The sequence below is a fragment of the Ostrea edulis genome, chromosome 3, assembly GCF_947568905.1.
Source record: "Ostrea edulis chromosome 3, xbOstEdul1.1, whole genome shotgun sequence".
Lineage (NCBI taxonomy): Eukaryota > Metazoa > Mollusca > Bivalvia > Ostreida > Ostreidae > Ostrea > Ostrea edulis.
In genome coordinates, this window is record NC_079166.1 from 8,944,195 (window position 1) to 8,969,676 (window position 25,482).

The 25,482-nt window shown below is 34.8% G+C and overlaps 1 protein-coding gene across 1 annotated transcript in view; it reads right to left on the reverse strand.

Moving 5' to 3' along the window:
* Positions 1–361: 361 nt before the first annotated feature.
* Positions 362–25,482, reverse strand: part of LOC125675725 (ubiquitin carboxyl-terminal hydrolase 16-like) — a 50,267-nt gene continuing 25,146 nt past the window's right edge. The window contains exons 9-11 of the mRNA XM_048913510.2: positions 4,006–4,088; positions 3,782–3,871; positions 362–2,048 (exon numbers count right to left, since the gene is read on the reverse strand). Of these exons, the coding sequence (XP_048769467.2) occupies positions 1,701–2,048; positions 3,782–3,871; positions 4,006–4,088 (521 nt within the window). The 3' untranslated portion in view covers positions 362–1,700. The remainder of the gene's footprint in view (positions 2,049–3,781; positions 3,872–4,005; positions 4,089–25,482) is intronic.

Sequence of the window (25,482 nt, forward strand, 5' to 3'; positions counted from 1 at the left end):
TTTTAACTTGTCAAAAATTGTAGAGGTTCAAATTAAACTGAAGTGTTGTCAAATTCTTTAATATTCGAAGTCTTTGCGTCAGGTCAAATCCTCTGTTGGCTAACCTATTTCCAAGCACAGGTATTTTTCAACATTAATCTACACGGATTCATGAATTATTACTACACCAGATTTAAAGCATCTAATTGATGAGAGAAAAGATTTTTTATGGTAACCTTCAAATCGGCATTTACATTATACCAACGATATTATATCTATTGAAAATACTTATTTTCATTCATCTGCATATTATGTACACGTGCATTCGATATAACAAAGTGAACATAAAATAAACGACACCACAGAGGAATCCATATCTGCCTCAGATTTGTATGTAAATATTTTATTGAACATAGATGTTAACAACAAACTAAAGTAACGGATCACTGATTAGCTTATGTTCCTGTCTGAATTATTAATCATTAACATGTCGTTATTACTGTACATACACGGTGCAAAGAAAATAACAGTAGGCATTTGATAACAAACAAGACTGAAGATAACTATCATTATGACTGAAAACATATCATTTATTACACATGCATTTGATTAATGTATTTAATGAAAGGTGAAGATAACAAACAGTGATCAATCTCATAACTCCCATAATGGAAAACTTACACGGTACAAATTTTGATGCACCAGATGCTCATTTCCACAAATAATGTATTTTCAGTGATGATTAACTGAAATTTTAATAAATTTGAAAGAGCTATTTTAGGGAAAAACAGAGTGCCAAAAACTGGAGTCAAATTCATCTAAGGATAAGAGCTATGCATTAGGGAGATAATCCATAATTTTGAAATGAATTTCCGGACACTGTATAATGACCATATTTCATCTAATATATCGATTGCGGTATTTTGGTAATTATATCATCATTTTGAAGGATTCATCAAATAAAAATAATCCACCGCAGGAATTTTCAAAATTTTGCTTACTACTTCATCTATTTCACCTAGACTGAAGTCAATGGAATGTGCATATCTTATTGAACATTTAAAAAAAAATCATGTTCATACAAATTTCTTGGTAGAAAGTGACATACAATTTCTCTTTATGAAAAGATGAAATAAAATTGATCATTTATGATACTCAATTTTAGAAAATTAGATTTTTCTTATTTTCATAAAGGTCGGATAACTTAAAAAACTTAAGTGCAAAAAGGTCAGGGTCTAACCAGTCATGTGAATTCCATGTACTTCACTTTCATCATTATTTAGCAATAAACATTTTGTTTGTTTTAAATCCTTAAAAATCGTCCCCGAGGGTCTCTACAGCCCAGTAGTTAAGTACTTCGTTACTAGCTTGAAAATACGGATGTAAATTTACTTGCTGTTAGTTAGAAATCCATTCCAAAATTAAGGATTATCTCCCTTATACATAGCTCTTATCCTTGGACGAATTTGGCTCCACTTTTTTGGCACGCTGTTTTTGGCTATATTTAGCTCTAAGACTTCATAGTTATTTCGGATTTCAAACATTTTGGTTGAGCATCACTGAAGATACATTACTTGTCGAAATGCGCATCTGGTGCATTAAAATTGGTACCGTATACGTTTTACATATTGAATACCTTCATTGTATGCAAGTCATATTTCACCTGCCTGACATAGAAATAATAATTTCATGAACCATTTGTGTAAGCTCGTTTGTTCTAATTATTGTTCTTCATAAAAGAGAATATATGCATCCTCAAGACCTAAAACTTTGGCTCTATCTACTGAGCGAACGGTTTGATCGCTTATAAAAAACCATGTATCTTTCACCTCGAGAAGCTCGTCGCATTGTGTATTAGTTCTTTTATCACGTTTTTGCTCCAAGAAGGTTTCTATCTCGCATTGTAATTTTTCTAAATTTCCCATAGTCCTTCTGAGATATTTTTGCCATCTAACTGCGTCATGTCGCCTCGTGGTGTTGACGTAAGCAAAATAGTGACCATGATAAATCGCACCTGTATGGACTATCACAGCATAAAGTTCGTAGACTAACTCATTTGCAGATATCTCCTAGAAAATATCGAATATATATATATATATATATATATATATATATATATATATATATATATATATATAAGATTCCAAAATTAGATACAGTCAATATTTCCAATAATAATAACAGTCAAGAAAGAAAAAAAAAACACGAATATCATTTTACTGCTAACGCTTACAGCTTTAATGCTTCATCAGACAGTTATATAATGAAATTGAGTGAAATACAGTTCCTAAGTAACGTCAACATAGCATGATTAATTGTTCCAAGTGACGTCATTATAAATTAAAACGGGGGCGTCATAAGTAATATGTATTCTATTATCATTATGAATATTATACACAGGCTACTGACAAACAAGTTGATGGGGCAGAAGTTCCAATAGTCTCGTTTGAAATCAGCATCTCGCAAACTATATGGTCGTTACAACGATCTAGTTCGTCAATACAAGCTATCATTGTGTCAAATGCTGTCTGATGTGTTTCATGCGGATTGTTAGCCGTTCTTGGCACACTGATTTTGACTACAGATAACTCTGTCTACCTTATTAAGATATAGTGATCATTGTGGGTGCGACCGGTCGGCAGGGGATGATTACTCCTCCTAGCCACGTAATCCCACCTCTGTTATATCCAGGGATCCATGTTTGCCCAACTCTCTGTTTTGTATTGCCTATGGGAGTTATGAGATTGATCGCTGTTCGTTATCTTCACATTTCATATATTTATATTGAGTGCATTGGAATTGACTAGCGGTCTGACCGTCCGGATTGTTGTGACGTTGTTGAATTTGAAAGTAGATTTTGATTGATTGGATATTTGTCTGACCAGTTATCTGCACGATTCGGTTGGCAGGCATATTAATTTCACTTAGTATTTACGAGCACTGTGGATTGTTAATATTTGCTCCCAATAATTCCCGCTGCAGCTGTCATTCTTTTCACGATAGACCCTAATCCGAGATTCCTTTGACTCTTACCCCCGCTTTTATATTTGACATGTGCGGGGGAGAGTCAGAGCGGACTCCATATTGAAAAGTGGGAATTCAGCGACACCAGCTGGTGTCGCTGCTTTACCTACCTCTTACAACTTTATTTCACGGATCTATCTTCCAAGACGTGAGAATTCAGTTATCGGAAGATAAATCTATAAATAGATCATGATTAATACGATGCTATCGCCGTTTAAACGGCCCTAACACCGACAAATGGAGCATCACTTGAATTAGGTCGCCGCCTCGCCATTTGATTTCTTTGCGCATGACGTCAGCACATATAAACACAAAATTTCATCGTTTAAACGGCGATAGCATCGTATTAATCATGATGTATTTGTAGAATAATCTTCCGATAACTGAATCCTCGCGTCTTGGAAGATAGATCCGTGAAATAAAGTTGTAAGAGGTAGGTAAAGCAGCGACACCAGCTGGTGTCGCTGAATTCCCACTTTTCAATATGGAGTCCGCTCTGACTCTCCCCCGCACATGTCAAATATAAAAGCGGGGGTAAGAGTCAGAGGAATCTCGGATTAGATAGACCCTAATATATCATTACAACCCTATTGTTAGGAAATTTGCTTTCTGACATGATGGTTAACAAACTGTCTAAAATCGACGAACAGTTAGGACGTCACACGCGGCGTAGGGAAACAGTGTAATAAATGGAATCTATGTAATGAGTAATAACCCCTGGATAAAGGAGTAAACATGTGAGAAATAATTATATATTGTAAACGCAATGCATACATACTGTGTTTGCAGATGAGCAAAATTTCGCTATGTTAAGCATCCGTGGATATTTGACACATTTTGTGTTCTTCTCAAGATTGTTGACATTATTCTGTAATCAGTGAAGAATATACATATTGAAGATCACATTTCAATACAAATTACCATATGAAAAGTGTAGGGTATTAAATATCACCAAGTAGCTATAACATATTTTTAATGTTCTGAGACAATTACTAAATATACCATCTTGAATCTATCGATGTGTATCACAAGAACAGGAGGGGGCTGAAAAATTAACAGCCGTCGGTAAGCCTTGCGTGATCCCCCTACAAATGAACACGATTGAATACATCAACACAACTAATTTTATATACCTGTTTTATTATAGTTTTAGTATATCCGTAATAGGGACATGTTGCTTTGTTCAATGCCAAAATACATACTGTATATAACATGAACAATTTTGTAACCAGTCGTTATTCCATGTACACGATAGCTTATCATAACTAGGATTATAGGTAATACCAATATTGTTAATGAAAGAAACACAATAATTTTGGCTGGGTCCACAAAATTAGATTCATATCAAGTTACATGATAGTGGATACTAATCTATTGATGTGCTCATTCCTACGTATATGTCATTACCAGTTACTATACTTTCTGATTGTGTCTTTTTATAAAGTCAATAACAAATTAATCCCTGTTCGAATATATTTCGAATGACGTATATATTGTAACACATCACTAAGATTTGTCCGTACCACAACCCTTGACCACACTTACAGTCACCACACCTGAAGACGCAGCACCAGCAATTGAATTGCAGAAGCCACAGAACCAGAAAGGGCTGAGAGAATCCAATTGTATTTGAATTGTGGCATTTGTTGTTGGTTGCTACCACCTTTTTGTGGAAAGGCAGATACTTTGGGTCACTTGACATGTTTTTATTACTTATATAGTAATATTTTATTGGAATATGGGATCAGCTTGCATAATGTGATGCCAGATCGATAGGTCAAATGTTTATTAGTCGACATATCTCTTTCTGTATGTTCGTTTATAGCGTCATTTAAATGTTCATGATAAATTACAATTTTTATTATCAATTGGTGTCCGTGTTTGCACAAAGGTCTCATTGGCTGGGTTAATAACAGTTTAAAACATAAATCAGAGTTGAAAGATAAAGATTTATACTTTCAATATAAAGAAAAAGCTAATTCTGGGAATTGATGGACATAATACCTGAAATAAAAAGCCTATCGAGAGAACATGGTAACCCTGTACCGTACAAATTCACATAAAGTACACACATCATTTATCTTAGTTATGTAAACACACTAAGTTCTGTGTAAGTGTATAGCCTATTAAAATGGACGTTGGTTCTATGCAAGTATAATCGAACTGAAGAAATGTTTGTTACAGATAAGTGTAAGTTTCTTGTTCCTTTTAATGTAAAAGTTACGTACAATGGCTATGCAAGCTTGCGATTTTTAAGTATTTTGGAAATCCTTTCCAAAATATCAGTGTAGATATATAAACAAATGATCTCAAGCTCTTGAAAATCCATCGGTAGAGAAAAATGATTGAATTGTCGGAAAAATGAAGACATACCAGCTATTGAAAGTTATTGATTTATCTTTACAAATATTGGGCACCATTGGAATGAACGGGACTTCGGCATTGCTAATCCGCTAATGGATATATCGGTACTTTTGAAGTATGCACGTAGAATGAGTGAAGGGGAAGGAATGTTCCCCATTTTAACAACCATAAATTTCTATTATTTATATATACAAATAAAGATTTCGTGACACAACCACCAATTAAGCCCCCCCCCCCCCCCCCCCCCCCCCGGAGTTTTTATGGCGGCAGAAGTGAATGGTACGAATGCAATTTATGAATTGATTCCATTTGCATTCTCCCTGCGATTGAAGTAATCATAGTTTGGGAAAGGTTTTCTCAATTTAGGCAATATATATGATACGTTACTACCCTACCCCCGGCGTTGGCACGATAAAGAACCCTCACTGCTACGACCCTGAGCGCTAAGCATATATCTAAATTTGCGGTATTTCACCTTAAGCTGGTGGTGTCTCAATATGAGTGAAAACATCTCGACGAGTCTTAAAAACAATGAATCAATCACCCCACCCCCCTTCTCCTGAATTTTAAAAGGTGTGAAAAAATATATATTGAGGTATAATAAGTCGTATGTTACTACTTAACCTTCATACATGTATTTTAAATTTGAATATTAGTCAAAAGAACATGTTAGGTTTTTTTTTTTTTTTTTTTTTTATATATATTTATTTATTTATTCTTGTCAAGAATTTTAGACAAAATAGTGTGAAGGCATCCTCTCTGGCTACCCCTCTCCCTCCCTGAAAAAACGATGCAACGTGCCTGTTTTCCCCTCTTACGTAAATCCGTATTAAATCCCTCTGCCACACACCAATGACACTGGTTTTTTTTTAATTCGGTATCAAAACCAGCGAGTAAAATAAATGAACGAAATCGTCTGATTGACAGCTAAACCGGAAGAAAGCATGCCTTAAAAAATCGCCAAAATCACGTGACTTAGGTAGATTCTAAAACACAAAATATGCACGAAACGGAAGAACTCGAATATCCCCTATTGGTGTAGATCAATGTGGGTTCTAAAAAATTCTAAAGAGGTTTTAGTAAAGAACTAGAGCCACAAAGTACTAAAATTGGCCCTTTCGCCAAAATAAATGAGACTTTCACAGTTGATGCTCTAGGATTTATAGGTTATAAAACAATTTATTTTACAACTATATCTTTCCTAGTTTTCGTTTTACAGTCGTTTAAACTTTGTGTTGTTTTTCAACAGAAAAACTATATAACGTCATGGTGTTGACGTTATGAGAATCACAGTGTAATACACAAAAAATGGACGCATAGGTTAATATATATTTTTTGGGCTTATTCTGGTTGTAAATCACAATTGTTAAAATTTTCCCCGCTATATTGGACATAATTGAAAAATCGTGATCAAAAATTAAAATTCCTTTCAGTGAAAAGACCACAGCAAATAGTATTGTTTTACCGTATATCTCAAAGACGAGTTTATATTTTCAAGTTGCATATATCTATTCGTATCAATTTCCATTAAAATTGATATTAATTGACTATAAAAAAAAAGAGAGACCACTGTATAATTTTGGTTAAACTTGAGTAATTATAGTAACTAATTAGAAAAATGGATTTTTTGAACATCCACCTCGTAAACTAAAATTTTGAAAATAAAACACGGTGGACTTCTGGTCTTAATTTTCTGAGCGAGGTAGACCTTTACCTAAAAAAGATAATAAATACTAAGAGAAATATTAGTGGGTGAAAATTAAAACGTATAAAACGGTGACTTGTATATATTCATATATTTAATGATATATATTATTGTAAATTTAGAATAGTAATTTGAAAAAAAATTACCTTCACTGTCTATCTTTAAAGGATTATCATACTGATTTGATAACTTACTTAAATTGTTTACATGTTGGAGTTTGCTATTCGAAACAATTCATCTTAATTACTCTTAACTTATGACGTTCGTTATGTATTGATTTTTCACGTCTATATGTTTGAAGCAGATAAATTGTTTTTAAAAACCCCAGAAATAGAGTGAACAGTGTCGCTAAATGGATTTTAATTATCTCTAAATAGAAACCTCAACATGTTTGTAAATCGGGATTATTTCTTGTATATAGATATATCAAAATATTGATACATATCCCTATGCAGACTTCCCCGCAGACGTTCACACCTTTATGAAACGCCCAAATTCTCGACATCCCGTACGTGTTAGTCGGCACATTGTTTCACAGCACGAGCAGCACGAGTTCACCAAATAAGAGACTTTCAGGATCATTTGACTTTAAAAATGAACAAACGTTTGATAGCTAGGCACGTAACATCAGTTTAAAAAAGAGTTTGCGCTAGCCGAATAATTTAACACGGAAAAAGGGAAATTAAATATATCAGAATGAAGTGGAATGGTTAATAATAAGAAAAATATTGTTCATTTTAAGATTTGATTAAACTTTCCGTACCTGTATACAATTACAGATCTCTCTCTCTCTCTCTCTCTCTCGATCGATCGAAGTTATAGATTCAGTACAGTTGTATAGCGTGTATGAATAGACACAACTAAAATGCAAATCGTCAAATCATTTTGTCTGTAAATTTTTTGTGTAAACTAGTTCCATTTGACACCGATATTTCAAAACATCCTTACAGTAGACTTGCATAGGTCCATGTGGCGATCTATCCACTGCACACTTAAAGAAATTGAATTCGGGAGGGTGATTGGGACATTTTGAGTGGATGAAGACCACTATCCACCACCGCCACCACACACATGTACACAATTTAAGGTTTTGAAGATTGGACAATTTAAGAACAATTTCCTGTTGCTATTGTAGGCTGGATTATTAAATTAAAATATATTTATTGGCAAAACACATGTCCAGTTTATTAATTGACAAAACATATATACTATAGCATTCAGCTCGTCTGTCATAATTTAATTTTACTTGTATCACGCAATTTGACTTGTTGAGCACGCTGGAAAAAAAAATTGTTTATATTGGATAAATGTAACTTGGTATGGGGACACACCTTGACAACCAAGACGACACTACTTTTCCTTTTCTAATTTTACATTGGACAATGAAACACTGATGCGTTGATAGGCCTTCGAACTAGGCCTATGAAATAGAAAATCAACGAAATTAAACATGCACAATAAATACTGTATTGTCTTACCCCCCCCCCCCCTAAAAAAAACAAATAAACAAAAACCACAACAAAACGCAGTCTTTAAATTGTTTACAAATAAAGTTACATAAAAATAAAAAATAAAAATAACTCTCGACATGTACGACGATAGCATATGTGAAATTAAAAAAAAAAAAACAAACCACGGTATATCGAGTATTTTCATATGGGGGTTACTTGATCCGCCTATCGAACCATAAAATGCGTCATGAATGTCTTACAACAGATGACGTCATGTCTCATCGATAACATGTGGATTGCTATCTATGAATTGCTTACATAATTTACTGTGTCGGATTTATGGTAAGTCATATTGTAGTTTAAATCTCTGTTATTTTGAATTCCCTTTTGCCTGACCAGATCATGCTAATATTCAGTCCGAAACTTTGATGTACTGTAAATCAAAGAAGGACTCGCTACCAATGTACGTAAAGTTAGGTTAAATAAAACAGTTATTTCGAATGTTGACAGTCTAAAGCTGCGTAGTAACAATTTTGTAAAATAAATAAAGCAAACATTAGTCGATATGATATCAGTACCATACAAGAATACTTGCGTGAAGCCTGAATATTTTCCGATATATCCCAAAGTGACAGAAGACGCCATGTACATTTCAGTCACTAGGCCTAACAGTTTCGGTAACTCGTTTCGTTCAATGATAATGTTTATGATAATACCGAGCGAAGCTCGGACGGGCCGAAGGCCCGTCCGCGAAGCAAGGCTCTAAAGGTAACACGTATGTAAAAGAAAAAAGTCAAAATCAGCAAAAGAAAAAGAGATAATCTCTATATACGTTCACTGAAATTTTCGTGATCCATATGGGCGCCGCCATTTATTTTTTCATTACCTGCTTCAACAGTTATTCGTGTTTTGTTTTGAATGCCAATAATAGAAGACTCTGACGTGCAATTCGTAATTTAAACACTCAGTTTGTTCAAAATGAATAGTACAATTATCATTGTAACAGGTTTTAGCAAAAATAAATACATATAAAACCGTAATACGACTAAATAGATGAACGAGTTCATGAGTTTCTTTGAATAAGAATATACGATAAAATTACGGTTACTTTTTTACCATTTTGAATTTATTGGTTAATTTTGTTTAGTTTTAACGGCCTTTTTCATTGCATACGGACTGTATTATTGTTGTTTATAATTGTTTGCTTTGAAAAAAAGAAAAAAGTCGAGGCTAAGTGTGACGTCACAATGCACAGTTTACGTCGCCTTGCGTTTTATTTCCCGCGTTCAATGAATAGGCGGATCATGTAAAACTGTTGTCCCCATATAAACTCCTTTAATGAGATGTTACTGGGTGTTTAGCGCAAGGAAATTTCATTCAAAATATATATTTTTAAATGAATCATAATCTACCGTACTTAACGGAATTATGATTACCACTCGGGAAACGGAGTTACGTACATGCTTCGCTTGGTCCAACGGTCACATCGTATACATATTAATGTAAAACTACCAAAATTGTACACAGTTTTTTTAAGCAACGATGCAATGAAGATGCTTTGTGAACGATTTTAAAAGATGAAAACAACTAGGTATTGAAATTGAACATCTATAACCTAGTAAAAGGGCAAAACAAGCTGCAACCGAAAACTATTATTAGGTGAGGGAATTTCCATTGCTTTAAAAATAAATATCGAACTAAAATGACCTATATACACGACACGAAATAAAAAACGTAGTTTCTTTCTCCATAAGATACTTAAATTAGCCATATTATCTGTAAAATTCAAGTTTACCACCACCAGCGCAATAATAACCGTGATATTTTTCAGCAATCCGGAATATCGTTTTTTTTTGAAAAATAAAAATAGTGCTCCTAGTTCGCCCTAAACTATTTTTGCATTTATGGTCAATTGAAAAGGTGTATATTATAAAAATACTTTAAATAGTTTGGGCGAGATGAAACCAGTATGACAAAACCTTTACAAAATAAGCAGTTTTTGGTGGAAAATGACAAAAATACGGTACCATATCCGGTTCTAGTATATATACAGCTTTAGTTGTGCTCCTATTTTTAAAATCTAACATGTTGTTTTTAAGCCCAGGATTCTGATACATATTTATAACACCAATACTCCTATTCAACACTTACTTTCATTTTTATATATTTTAAGGGCCATAATATGGGGTTTGTGAATCAGGTTCTTTGAAATTGCAAAACTTTTCATAAATCAACAACATCGAAACATATGGCTTTTCTAACCTTTACACGACCATTCCTCGCGAAAAATTAAAAACTAGAATGTTTGATACAGCCAGTTACTTAATATATATGTTACAGTAATTTAAAAAGGAAATATTGGTGATCAGGTCTTCCAACAGCTTGTTGGAATTTTATTGAAAGTAGACATTAACGGCAAACTTACAACTCAACTGTATTACAAATGGGGTGATTTCAGCTTCTCCATCGTCAACTTCCCATATTTAGGTAGCAATATTCCATTATCATCTGCATATGATGTTTATATCTCTCGACTGATTCGATACGCAAGAGCTTGTTCTGCATATAATGAGTTTTTAAATGAGACAAGCTACTGACAAATTAGTTGACAGTACAGAGGTTTCAACAGTCTCGATTGAAGTCAGCATTTCGCAAATTATATATCATTATAACGATGTAGTTCGTCAATACAACCTAGCATTGGGTCAAATGCTGTCTGAAGTGTTTCATATCAATTGTTAAGCCGTTCTTGGCACACTGATTTTGACTATGGGTAACCCCGTTTACCTGATCGGGTTATAAAGTTTTTCACATGAAAATATAATTGATGTTTGGATTTTGTAAATCGCTATTTTGAACATTCTACAAATTATATTATTGATGGTTCGGATATTGTTAGGTCTTTTTGTTAGAACTCTTCAACATTGTTTGGTTAAAAAGGTGGTAGTACAAACAATGCATTGAGGTAATCTCAATATTTCATGTTATTTCTCAACTTACAGGAGTTATTATGGAATATCGCTGCACTATGAAAGTGAAAATGGATTGTTAAAGATATTAGCGCGTATTTGAGCTAAGTCTAAGAATATGCCGATTTATCTCGGGGATAATTCATTGCTTGATTAAAGGTGCTTTCCGGAATATTTAGCGCTTAGCATATCCGGCTCTAAATAATCCCTCCAGCATATAAATAACCTCAGTGGCGTCATATCCTCCTTTCTATTCTAGCAGCCGATCAAATCGGTAGGTTGTATATTTGAAACATCTTAAAGTTTAAAATAGACTACTACAGCAATTGAGTATAGTATGGCCACCACCATTTGAGCAGATACTCCTGTTTATAGCTCACTTGTCAATTCGAGGGTGCAAACAATCCACTACACGAGCCTATACGTCTGCTATTGCATTTTAATGCAAAGTGTTGGGATGTAGTGATACCACGAAACATTTCCTGATAGGTAAACTTTTGGAGGGTATGGAATAATCAAACCAGGAAGCAGCCCTACGCCTTCCCATTACTTTAGCAATCTTAAATCAAATGGTTCCCAAGTTGCATTTGGTATGTCATAACTCATAGGAGACAAGTTTATTTGGCGCTGCTTTTACCTTGGCTTATCACGCCTTATTAAGGGTTGAGGAACTGGCCCTCTCAAAAGGGAATTCATCTAATAAAATTATTCAAATACAGCACATTTCCGTCCAGGATTCAGCAATTAACTTGTTTATCAAGTATTCTAAGACTGACCAATGTGGGTTACGTACCACCCTATCTATTAAAGCCACTAGACAAGTCTCCTGTCCGGTCATGGCGATGACCAAATAGTTACAAGTACGTCCAAATATCAAAGGTCCCCTGTTTTGTCATTATTCCGACAAAACATTGACTCGTTATCAATTCTCCTCAGTGTTGTATAAAATCCTCAATGTACTAGGCTTTGATAGTAAACTGTATAAATCACATTCTTTCCGAATTGGCGCAGCTACAATGATGGCTCAACAGGGGCACTCCGAGCAAGCTATACAAGCCTCTGGTCGCTGGATATCTAATGCTTTTAAATGTTACATTTGAACGGCTAAATAAATTAGCTGCCCTTTACATTTGCGGAACCTCCTTAATTGTGCATGTGGGTGACACAGCAACTTGTAGGGTGTCAATATTGGTTTTATTCGCTCCATTACTAACACCAATCAAGTGGTTTCAGATCCAGTTAATGTGTGGATAGTGGGGTCTTCTATCATCAAGCGAGCAACAGTTGCTGCTACCTGCAGGACAGGGGGCCTGAGCCTCACTATCCCAAATGTAAATATTTGGTGGCAAGGGTACAGTGGTATGATACTTTTAGATCTTGTTCCGAAATTGAAATACCTGAAAAAATTGAATCTAGATAATACACCTAAAATTGTCATCATTCATTGTGGGGCTAACAATATAGGTGCCATGCACATAAAGCGCCTGTTATATGTCATTAGACACATTTTATCAGAGTGTAAGGATTTGCTTCCTGATTCCAAGCTTCTTTGGTCTTGCACCCTCCCAAGGAGGTCATGGAGATATTCCACTAATATTAGATCAATGAATAAAGCTAGAGCCCGGTTAGATCGGGTGGCAATTAGATCAGTGGAAGCACTGGGAGGGACATTCATCAAACACTCCCAATTCAATGCCAGTTTTACTCAGTTGTTTGACAATGACGGGGTCCACTTATCTCAACTAGGAAATGATTTGTTCTTGAATAATTTGCAGGGGACAATTGAGCACTTAATGGGTGGTCATGGCAATAGGTACCCAGTGTAAACCATCCATGTTCGTACTACTATTACTGTTAACATTAATGGAGTTAATTCAGAAGTTTGTGATGTCACCTGCGGGGTCCCTCAGGGAAGCTTATTAGGGCCACTTTTGTTTCTTATTTATGTAAATTACATGAAAAATAGTATTGATGCAGATTGCAAGGTTTTATTATATGCAGACGACTCGGTCATTATCTATTCACATAAAGACTCTAAAGTAATTTCAAATCAATTGTCTTCTGTTATGGAGTCGTGCCATGACTGGCTAGTTGATAACAAATTGTCCCATCATTTGGGCAAAACAGAGATTTTATTTTTTGGACCCAAGAGTAGCTGAAGATTTTTGTGTTATATGTAACAATCACACTATTGGTGCTCAAAATTGTATAAAATATTTAGGTATTTTTATAGATAATAAACTAAGTGGAGAAAGCATTGTTAACTCTATTGTTAGAAAGGTGAATCAAAGATTGAATTTTTAATATGGAAATAGAGGTTGCCTTTCTTTATCATCAAGAAAATCCATGTGTACAGCTTTACTCCAAATGAATGTCATTTAGATTATGCATGTGCCAGCTGGTTTGAGGGTCTCACAAAGTGTTTAAAAAAGAAACTACAAATTTCACAAAACAAAATGATTCGTTTTATCTTAAATCTTAAAGGTCAAGTACGGTGAGTTTCCTAAAACTTGAGTTTTATACAGAAAAATGTCTGTCGTACACTTATGGATTAATTTCCATGGCAATTTTGATAAAAATCACTTGGCGTGAATTACACGGCGCTATCAAACTTTTACCTAAGCGATCTATAAATGTGTTGTGACGTGAGTTATCGCTCGTAGCTTATGACGTCATCTGAGACAACTTTCGACTGCATTGATAGGGTTTGCGATTGCACATAAAAATTAATGTCACCCATTACCTAGTTCGAATTGATTTTATTTCTTTTATTAAATGAAGTATCTTTCCAATATTGTCGTACTCATACAATATTTGTAAGGGACTCATCGTCATCATTTCATTTCTTCACTATATATATATTGAAAAAATAAAATATAGTAAAGATGGAAATGAATTTAATTTTAAAAACCCATTTTGATAAAACCTTATTTATTACGAGGTCAGTCCAATTTCCAAAGCTTTTTTTTTCATGTTCATTATGAAAACAAGGTACAATTGTTTCCTTTTCCTAATATGCTACATTCCTAATGTGCTACATATATATCATCAATCATTAAGGCAAAATTTCACACCTGAAAATGCTACAATTCGTTAACTTTGTGCCGTAATATATCAATTTCGCATTTGACGTGTGTTGTGAAGAAATTACATTTACTAATAGGCCTAATTTACATTTTATGATATTGTATCTACATGTAGATGGTTTTTTTTAAAAAAAGGGGGGGGGGGGTACAAATAACGTTGTGCACAATAAGTTTTTTTTTTTCTTTTTTTTTTTTTCAAAAAGGCATTTTTCAGTAAAATATATATCTAACTAAACTCATTATAATTTGATTCTGATCAATCTCATACAAATAAATCCCATAATAAAAAAATACAAACGTGAGCGTCAATCTAGTTAAATACGCTCACAATCGTTACAATAGAGTATACGGCGAGTATCTATGAAGTCTGATTTTGATTAGCCTCGATTTTGTAAAATACAAAGGTTATCTTTTGATAGAACATTTTTTTCCAATATTATTCCCAATTTTCGATGGACTGGCCCGGTAAATAATTTCTAAATGAGATTCCAATGAGATATTTGTCGAACATATAAATGTATATATCATATAAATATTACTATCTGATGGTTTCGAAACGGGTGTAAGTACAAACATTGAATCCCTAAACTCAAGTATATCTACAGTATTTCATCGTCACCACAGGGGCTAAGCCCGTTTTGGGCCCGAACTCTGTGATACCATAAATATAGAAAGGGGTCTAACTCTGACACAGATAAAGAAAACAAAAAACTAACCACTCGCATCAAATGCCTAAAAAATCTTAAACTAGGTAAGCTATGCGTAATTTGTCGTTTTCCTTGCATAGATTAATGTTTTAACTACTTGCATGCCAAATTTCAAGTCACTGGTTCTTAAAATAACAAAGATATACGTTATCGTTCTCTCGATTTTACTTCTTTATTTTTACTAGGATATTTTCCGGTCCAGGTCACGGAGTCGATTTTCGCCTATGGCAGCAGCGAAATTCAGACTAGTATGGAAGATTTCGGACCTGTCAATTAAAATTTCACATCAATTATACGCTACTTACTTCCTCATATTTTAATAATGTTCTTCGTGTAGACGTTACACAACTTATTTTTCCTCAGCGGCATCAACTGTTGACAAGATCTGCCATTTTAATGAATATACTAAATACCCGATAGACTTAAAGGTCATAGGAGATGATTTTCAAAAAAAATTTGATTTGCATGAAAATATGTTCTTCTTTAATTACTTAACATATGTAAAGAAGTCATTCAGAAAAAAATCGTAAGGTAACAGGCGCTACAGACCGTCAAATGTTGCCGTGGTGTGAAGTATCAAAATAGTAAGATGACTTATCCCCCTTGCTTGATGACGTCAAAAGAGACCAGCCTGACGCAAATGTGTATTTGTTTATACTAACAACTGCGGGTTTTAGCCGTCAAAATGTTCAATGTGCTTACATTCAAGAGTAATTTAGCAAGTCAGGTATTTCTATATACTTTTGTCTAAATGATCCAACGTTCAGAAAGACTTGGGTGTGAAATCTACACCGAGAACACAGAACTTGAAGTTGTTTGACAATCATTTTACGCGATTACGGGGGTTGATGAGGATCAGTTTCGTTATTGTATTCACTCTACTTTGGCAAAAACTAATAGGTTTATGAAATTAAATCTTCGACCAGATGCATTTCTAACTATTTTCGACTAGGCTACAAACCAACGGCAAGCACGGCGAAGACGAGAAAATCCTGGAAAACGTTGACTGTATATAATGACGGTAGACTACATGTAGTACAGATATTCATAATTTAGTATAAACATGCATGATCTGATTAGTTTAGAAATGAAATCTGACTATGAAATAGTTATATGAAGCTCTTCTGATCAGAATTTTTCTCTCTGAATACATAAGTAAATAAATTGAAGATGAATAGGTCTAACTTTATATATTGAAAGTTGCATTATCAGACCCCCCCCCCCCCCCCTCTTTTCTGTTTGAAAAAGAATGTTCAAAGCAAATGGTGGAACATATTGAAATTACAAGTTTTTGTATCGGGTGAAATAAACCAATTTTTACGGTCATGCAAGAGTTGGGGGATGTTTTTTTTTTTAAATGAAGCACTAATTTGCATGTTGGTTTCCTTATTAGGGTAAAAAAATTAAACAAATAATAACGTTAAAGGCCGAGGATTTTGAACAACCTGTCGGTTGAATGAATCAACATGTAAGAATTAAAGCTCGATAAATTTATTTTGTATAAATGAGAACGTTAGCCATTGATAAATTAAGCAGATTATTCTTTTTTCTACGTTTTCTTGTATCCATTTGACTGCCTTCGTCGGATACCCAGTATCCAACGATGTATGACAGCCAAACATACAGTTTCCGACGTGAGTTCCTGCATACTGTGGAGATTTTCTGGCTATGTACAGCTTATGAACCGATCATCGTCCCACACCCCACGATGACTCAACATATTCCAAAATTCTTTGGCTACCTAAAGTTGTCTGTGTGACTCGTCCATAACGCATGGCCTACAAAAACAGTCAGGACATTCGGATTTTTCGACAGTTCCTTCAATAACTGGTCCAGACGAAGATTTCGTTCTTCTTCTGGCTTCCAGTTCCAACCATTATACGCAAGAAAGAGCCCTTATAGCGTCTAATGTTATGGTAATTTATTCTTCATATAGCCCTTAATGTCGCAAATTTTATTGTAAAAGAATGTTAAAGCCATTTATATTTATTAGATTCACCTGTTAAACTAAAATAGCTGTACACGATACTTGTAAAAATCCTATGAAAATAAATTAATTAAAAACGGCGCTCACGATGTGTGTAAAGGAAATTTCGATCTGGCTATAAAATATATCCGAGTCAGGGTGGAACTTGGGCACATACAACCAAAGGGGGATGAGGGGGTGCCCACCTTTTTTGTCAGTCAACCTTCACCCCCCCACCCCCTTGGAAAAAAAAAACCCGATGCTGTGTCGCTGTGTCTGCATGGGATTAGAAAGCGCAAGTAATAACTATCTATATTTCTCTTATTGTCACCAGAGAATGTACTCTGAAATTATCATACATTTATCATTAACCAGTCAGTATTGTTTCAACCAATTCGGAATAAATAGGATCTTGATCGATCTTCTTGTTCGTCCTCCGATGAAAAATCGTCGATGTGGCTGGCATTTACATTGATTATGAGTTCAAAGTGATATCCTTGTATAACAAACTATGGTTCCCCATTAAAAAACTCCTCCAGTTGCGAATAAATCGTCTATGGATGTGCTTTTGTTTTGATTCGCAAATCTGAGTGTGGTCTCTTATGACGTCACAAATTCAGGAAATCAGGAACGATAATCGTGTAACGATTTTCTATTCCGACTACCTTTGCACTTCAATTTCTTCGAGTTAATATCGTTTTTAATCTTTAAAAAGTCTTTTTATGAGGAGTATATGAAACAAAGTTGATAATTATGGAGAGAAAACGTATTGTTAAAAACCGTCTCCTATGTCCTTTAAATTCTCAAATACCTTAAAACTGATCAAAACATTATTCTTGTGATATTGCACTTAGAGAAGGAAATTGAACATTATTTCTTTGCTTTTTTAATTTTTTGTTTTTGTTTATTCTATTTCATTTAGATTATTATTACCCACTCCCTCCTTCTTTAAAGTTTTAGACATTTCGGGTATTTAGTGTATTCCTTAAAATGGCAGATCTTGTCAACAGTTGATGCTGCTAAGGAAAAATAAGTCGTGTAACGTCTACACGCAGAACATTATTAAAATATGAGGAAGTAAGTAGCGTATAATTGATGTGAAATTTTAATTGACAGGTCCGAAATATTCCATACTAGTCTGAATTTCGCTGCTGTCATAGGCGAGAAACGACTCCGTGACCTGGACCGGTAAATGTCCTAGGAAAAATAAAGAAGTGAAATCGAGAGAACGATGACGTATATCTTTGTTATTTTAAGAACCAGTGACTTGAAATTTGGCATGCAAGTAGTTAAAACATTCATCTTTGCAAGGAAAACGACAAATTACGCATAGCTTACCTAGTTTAAGATTTTTTAGGCATTTGATGCGAGTGGTTAGTTTTTTTTTTTATCTGTGTCAGAGTTAGACCCCTTTCTATATTTATGGTATCACAGAGTTCGGGCCCAAAACGGGCTTAGCCCCCGTGATCGTCACTATCCATGGTGTTGCTAAAACTGGCAATTTCTCACAGAAATTAAAACGATGATATACAGGCGTAAACAACTACAATTGTCTCAGATGACTCATAAGAAAGGGTGACAATCCCTTCATTCGTCTCTATAAACAACGATTTTGGAATAGGTATTTTGCGCATTTACCTGGATTTAAAAAAAACATAAACACATCAATAAACTTTTCAAAACGGTTTTTAATGAATTATAACTTTATTTTCAAATCTATTTTTATTACACTTGACCTTTAATCCAAGACATAATTTGTCATTCAGAGAATTTGATGCTTTGAATTTTTTGAATATTTCTCATAGGGTTAAGCAGCTCAGACTCAATCACATGTATAACATATTTCATGGGAAAGCTCCTCACTATCTAAACAATATGTTCACGAAAAATTCTGGTACATATAGAACACGTTCTAGCGAGTCAAACTTTGTGGTCCCTAGGATTGCTCGGGTAGAGCCCTCTTCGTTCTATTATATAGGGGTTAAAGACTGGAATGCCCTTCCTATTGACATCAAACTTGCCAACAATAAGTTTACCTTTAAAAGAATGGTCAAACTACACCTTCTGGAAGAAATGAAAAGACTCGAGGACGATGAATTCTTTTACTACTGAACTTCACATTTTGTATTTTAAGTCTAACATGTATAATAATGAGCTATTTTCAATGCTACCTAGTGCAATTACATGTACCTAAATGCTCTTCATTAAACTAGTCAATTAGTCATTGATGCTTTAAGATTATTTAACCATGTATATATATATATATTTTTTTTTGGTACATTTTTTGTCGATATCCTATAATGGACCCCATGCAATGGAAATAAGTCTGTTGGCTTTTTTGTGTTATCCAAGATAAAGGGCAGTATTTATGTTATGTTTATTAAGTGAGCCTAGTGCTGGGACAATTTTAAAGTCCAATCTGTGACTGTAAATGCAAAATGTGATATTATTTATAGAATGTGTTATTTTATGTGATATTGTGTCATGTCAATTGTTAATCTTTGTCTAACGTGCTTTTATCTGAATAAACATAATAATAATAATTACTATGGCGCTGGTGAGCGGTGACTGTTTGAGGTGGAGTTGTGACGCCGTCACCAATATTGGGGTCACTTATTGGTGGCGGATGCACTTGCGTGCATGTGGCATTGTCGTCAAACCCCACCTCAAATGGATCAATTTTGTGATTTGAAACTTCTATATTTGCTGTTGCGCAAATAGCGCATTTTCACCTATCTTTTAAACATTAATTTTTTCGACTTTCAACCAACATGTGTATTGGATATTGGCCCATTGAACTCAACATTGGGCATTTATATTGATGGGATATTGGCCCATTGATCAATCATATTGCATTGATGTGACATTGTTAATGGGATATTGGCCCATTGTACATTTCCGTTGTGCGTGGCGTTGTACATTTGAGAACTCGCTTTACCCAATGCACAACTTAGCCCACTTGGGGTCACCACTTGTGTGTACATTGTTGGGGGCCCCGGCGGCCGCCCCATATACTTATTGTCCAATTGAATTCACCGCGACCAATTACGCCAAACACAAATAAATTTTTCAAGTAAATATGTGTCTTTGTCTTCTATTACATATGAGATACATGAGTGTTCTAAAGAAACTACAACTCATTTAAGACGCTCAAACAGGTCTGGAAATATCGGCGACATGGCATTTCTTGTGTACAGTACCAAAATGGACTATTTACGATAGACAGTTAGACACTAGGCGTCGTGATGACTTCGGTATTTACTTGAGATGCAACACAATAACATGCCAATGTGACGGGCATCGCAAAACCAGTATTAAAAACGAAAGCCGGCAGAGGTACACAGCCATGCAAGGAATACTGACTGTATAAAAGACAACTCATTACAGTGGGTAAGAGATAAAGACAGACTTTTACAGAAAATGCTAATATCATTAAAGTTGCACTTTAGATATAGTACGAATTGATAGGCTGCATGTTTATTTACAAGTGAAATATGCATTCATGTCATTTACATTGCAGGTCTCTGATAAATAATTATAGTACTCATGTTATAAACCTCATATATTTTCGACAATAGAAAGGGTTGGATTATGTTACAATTGTTAACAGCAGGGCTCACACTGAACCAAAATACTGTCACAACCTGACATTTCAACTCTTACATATGTAAGGTGAAGATAACGAACAGTGATCAATCTCATAACTCCTACAAACAATACAAAATAGATAGTTGGGCAAACACGGACCCCTGGACACACCAGAGGTGGGATATTGAAATATTTGTTAGGGCTACATATTTGATATTATTACATCATATAACATCGATTTGTTTTGTTATATCATACATCACTTTTTGCACAACATCTTGAGAATTGTATTTTACCAGTCTACATCAGTCAGTCAATAGTAAATAACATTGTGTTCATGTCAATAAAGTATGTTCAATTCAGTTATATCTCCATGATAACAATGGTTTATATTCTATTGTTTTTACCGCTAAGTCTACTCAATGGTATTTCAGTTTCAAAACAGTAAGGAATTTCATTATCACTCCTATAAATTAGTATAACAAGGTACGATTGTATACATAACAAGGACCAAAAAATTTCTCTTTATAAAATGTGTCTAGAATTAACCTTATAATCAGCGTTTTAGGAAAGTAAAATATATGCCAGGTATACTATGTCAACAAAATCAGAATGATATTCCTAAATGGATACAGATTATTGCTCAGGACAACATGTGCGCATTTGTCGAGCAAAATGAAAATTATATATATTGTGTATAATCTTAAGATAAAAAACATTCTTGAATATGAATTTGCTGAATGCATGTGCTGTATGTTTTCTGGAAGGAAAACTACCTGAATTGGGGGAATTTTGATTGAAAATGGCATTTTTGCAATTTTATGCCAACTTCAAGCTCTTGTCATATGACACAAATCATTTTGCTGATCAAACTGAGTGAATTTTGGGTTTGTTAATCTATTCCTTATTTGAATGCTAGGGTTTGAGCTCCAAGTGAAATCATCGATATTTTGGGCCATTTGACTTTAGAAACTGTGTGTAATGAGAAATAGGAAACACAATCCTTGTAGTTTACTGAAAGGTCATCACAGACTGAGCTACCGTAAATTCCCCTCATGGTAATTTCCCGTGACGTCAGTTGAATATCACTAAACACATTATTTTTGGAAAACAGCAAAAGGCGCTATTTGTGAAAAAAGGTTCAGGTTCATGCGGGTAACCATCTGAATTTTCATAGATATACTCAGAAGAAAAATAAATATCCTTAACCTGGAAAGTATTTGGAACAAATACATACTCAAATTAAACATGCTATAATTTAACAACACCTCAACAATCATCAGCGAATTACCGGGGTTGTCCACATTCTTATACATATCATACCGTTGATATACAATATAGAAATTGGGCCCAGAACTTCTCAAACGCATATATATATCAAGATTATATATCAGAAAAAAATCATATTCGTTTTTTCATAGCAGATGAACCTGAGCTTTGTCACTGTTTCTGTAGTATGAGATTATTTATGTACAGGAAGGAATTTTTAAACGCATTCAAATTAAGGGCGAATTCAAGGTCAGAATATAATATGAATGCAAGGCGAAGATAACGAACAGTAATCAATCTCACAACTCCCACTAGCAATACAAAAGAGACAGTTGGGCAAACACGGACCCCTGGACACACCAATGGTGGGATCAGGTGCCTAGGAGGAGTAAGCATCCCCTGTTGACCGGTCACACCCGCCGTGAGCCCTATATCCTGATCAGGTAAATGGAGTTATCTGCAGTCAAAATCAGTGTGCCAAGAACGGCTTAACAATCGATATGAAACACGTCAGACAGCATTTGACTTAATGCGAGGTTGTATTGACGAACTTGATCGTTATATATAACGACCATAGAATTTGCGAAATGCTGACTTCAATCGAGACTGTTGAAGCCCCTGTACCATCAACTTGTTTGTCAGTAGCTTACCTCGATTTAAAAACTGACTATACCCAGAACATACTAATATTGGCGACCAATCGTGTCCACCCTCATGGCACATTCGGTCGCCCGGCGACGATACGTGTTGCACAATTGGTCGCCGGCGACAAAACGTGAGATTGATCACTGTTCGTTATCTTCACCTTGCATATACTCGAGCACGAGTGGTCGCAGACCCAGCTCCCATTCCCAAACCCGAGCTTTGCTTCTCTCCTCCTCCTCCAGCACGTACTCCTCTTCCTTCTCTTACTGCCTTGTAATCCTCCTCCCTCGTCATTTCCAAATTATTCTTCAATTTCTTCCGGTTTGATCAAACCGAACGAGCCTTTTGAATACGCAAGATCGCGACTACTTTTTCCGTCTTGGTTTTAAATTTTACTTTCCCCTTTCAAAGTCTCTCGAGACCCAGAGTATGCGAGAATTTGGGCATGTTGGTAAATAATACCAGTTCTGCAACTTTTGTCGTGATCGATTTACCCGATTTTAACAATGGTGTACTATTATTGCATTGCAGTAGACTGTAGTAATGAATCAAGAAAGAAACATAATACCCAGAAATATCCACAACTGATATATTTTAATGGAAATGTGGTCGATTTTTCCCACTGTTGTCAGCCAGGGAATTCCCAAAGCTGAGTAGAACTTGCGTCAAAATATATAGGTTCGCGAGCTAAATTTAGAAGTTCATTTCTCCTGTATCCAAATGTTTTTACACACATTTAAAAATACTTTTAATTGTGGAAAGCACATGGATGTTAAATCGTCTTCCGATGCCATGTTTTGAATAAACAAAAAATGCCCAGGATCGACACGCTTTTCCGGACTTCTTTACAAGAAAGTTCCGCTAACTCAGTATTTACGATCTTGCGTATTGGCGGATAATAGATAAGGAAAATGTGACACTTTTAGTAGCCTTCAATTAACAATCAAATGATAATGGACGCCCCTATAAAAATCACAGCACATCTTATTCCGATTCGAAACAGCTCTTCAAACCTTCGACATGTTTTAAGTGTGCAGAGAATAGGCCTATTCTTCCATTTAATAATTTTTGCGTAAAAGGGTAGGCCTACAAGAGGGGAGCGTGCACAAAACATGACATGGGTACACCCCAAAAAACTGTAGTATTCCTCTATAGATGCCTCATCTAGTCAGACAAGTCAGAGCTACCCCTACACTGCCCTCCAATCACCCCATGTAATCTTTCTTTCACTCACGTAACCACATATACAGTCTCTCTCTCTCTCTCTCTCTCTCTCTCTCTCTCTCTCTCTCTCTCTCTTCCACACCAAATTCAATAACAATGGGAAAGACTGTGTTTGTGTTAATTACTTTAAAAAATAATGGCTCTATTTTAAAAGAGCCCATTTTATGTATAAAAAACGCTTCATATCTATGAAGTTGCAGTTTTATAGATTTCCTTACCCCACTTGTTCAATTTGATGTGTACTTTGTAAACGTTCCAATTTTGTAGCTATTTCGTACATTTTACTTTCATGCTTATCGCTAGTACAGTAGTTGACTTAATTTCCTATTTTCTAATTTTGTTTATCATGATACCACTGATGGATTTAATTTACAATAACTTAACATGGTCAGTGGTATATGTAACGAGATGTTCATGAATATAATGTTCACTAAATTAAAACTGCACGCAGTGTTGTTTATGTCGAATTCAAAGATTTCATTTTCTTATCTAACCATGACAAATGGTAGTACTATAGTACTTCCTTTGTATTTCACTCTGTGTGCTCATGTATATTTGTATACGTGTTTGCGCACTCTTACTTATCAGGATGTATGTCACGCCATATCTATATTTACTCACAGGGACTAAACCCGTTTTGGGCCTGAACTATGTGATGCCATAAATATAGAAAGGGGTCTAACTCTGATCCAGATAAAAAAAAACTAACCACTCGCTTCAAATGCCTAAACAATTTAAACTAGGTATGCTATGCGTAATTTGTCGTTTCCCTGGATAGATGAAACCTTTAACTACTTACATGCCGAATTGCAAGTCACGGGTTCTTAAAATAACAAAGATATACGTCATTGTTCTCTCGATTTCACTTGTACATTTTTACTAGGACATTTACCGGTTCAGGTCACGGAGTCGTTTCTCACCTATGACAACAACGAAATTCAGACTAGTGTGGAAGATTTCGGACCTGTCAATTAAAATTTCACACCAATTATATGCTACTTACTTCCTCATACTTTAATAATGTTCTTTGTGAAGACGTTACACGACTTATTGTTCCTCAGCAGCATTAACTGTTGACACAATCTGCCATTTTAATGAAAGCACTAAATACCCGATAGATTTAAAATCTCAAATACCTTAAAATTGATCAAAACATTATTCTTGTGATGTTGCAGCTAGAGAAGAAATTGAACATTATTTTTTGGCTTTCTTAATTTTTTTGTTTTTGTTCATTTTATTTCATTTAGATTATTTTTGCCCATTTCCTCCTTCTTTAAAGTTTTAGGTATTTTGGGTCTTTAGTGCGTTTCTCAAAATGGCAGTTAGAGTCAGAAGTTTGTGTTTTGTAAAATAAGCGACCTAGATACGGCGAACATAGAGAACTGTATTAAAGTATGAGGAAGTTGACTACCCATTTATATTTTGCAAATTTAATTTCGACTTGTCAATATCTAAGATCATTGTCAGTTATAACTTTAAAATATGTTGAAAAATTATGAATATAA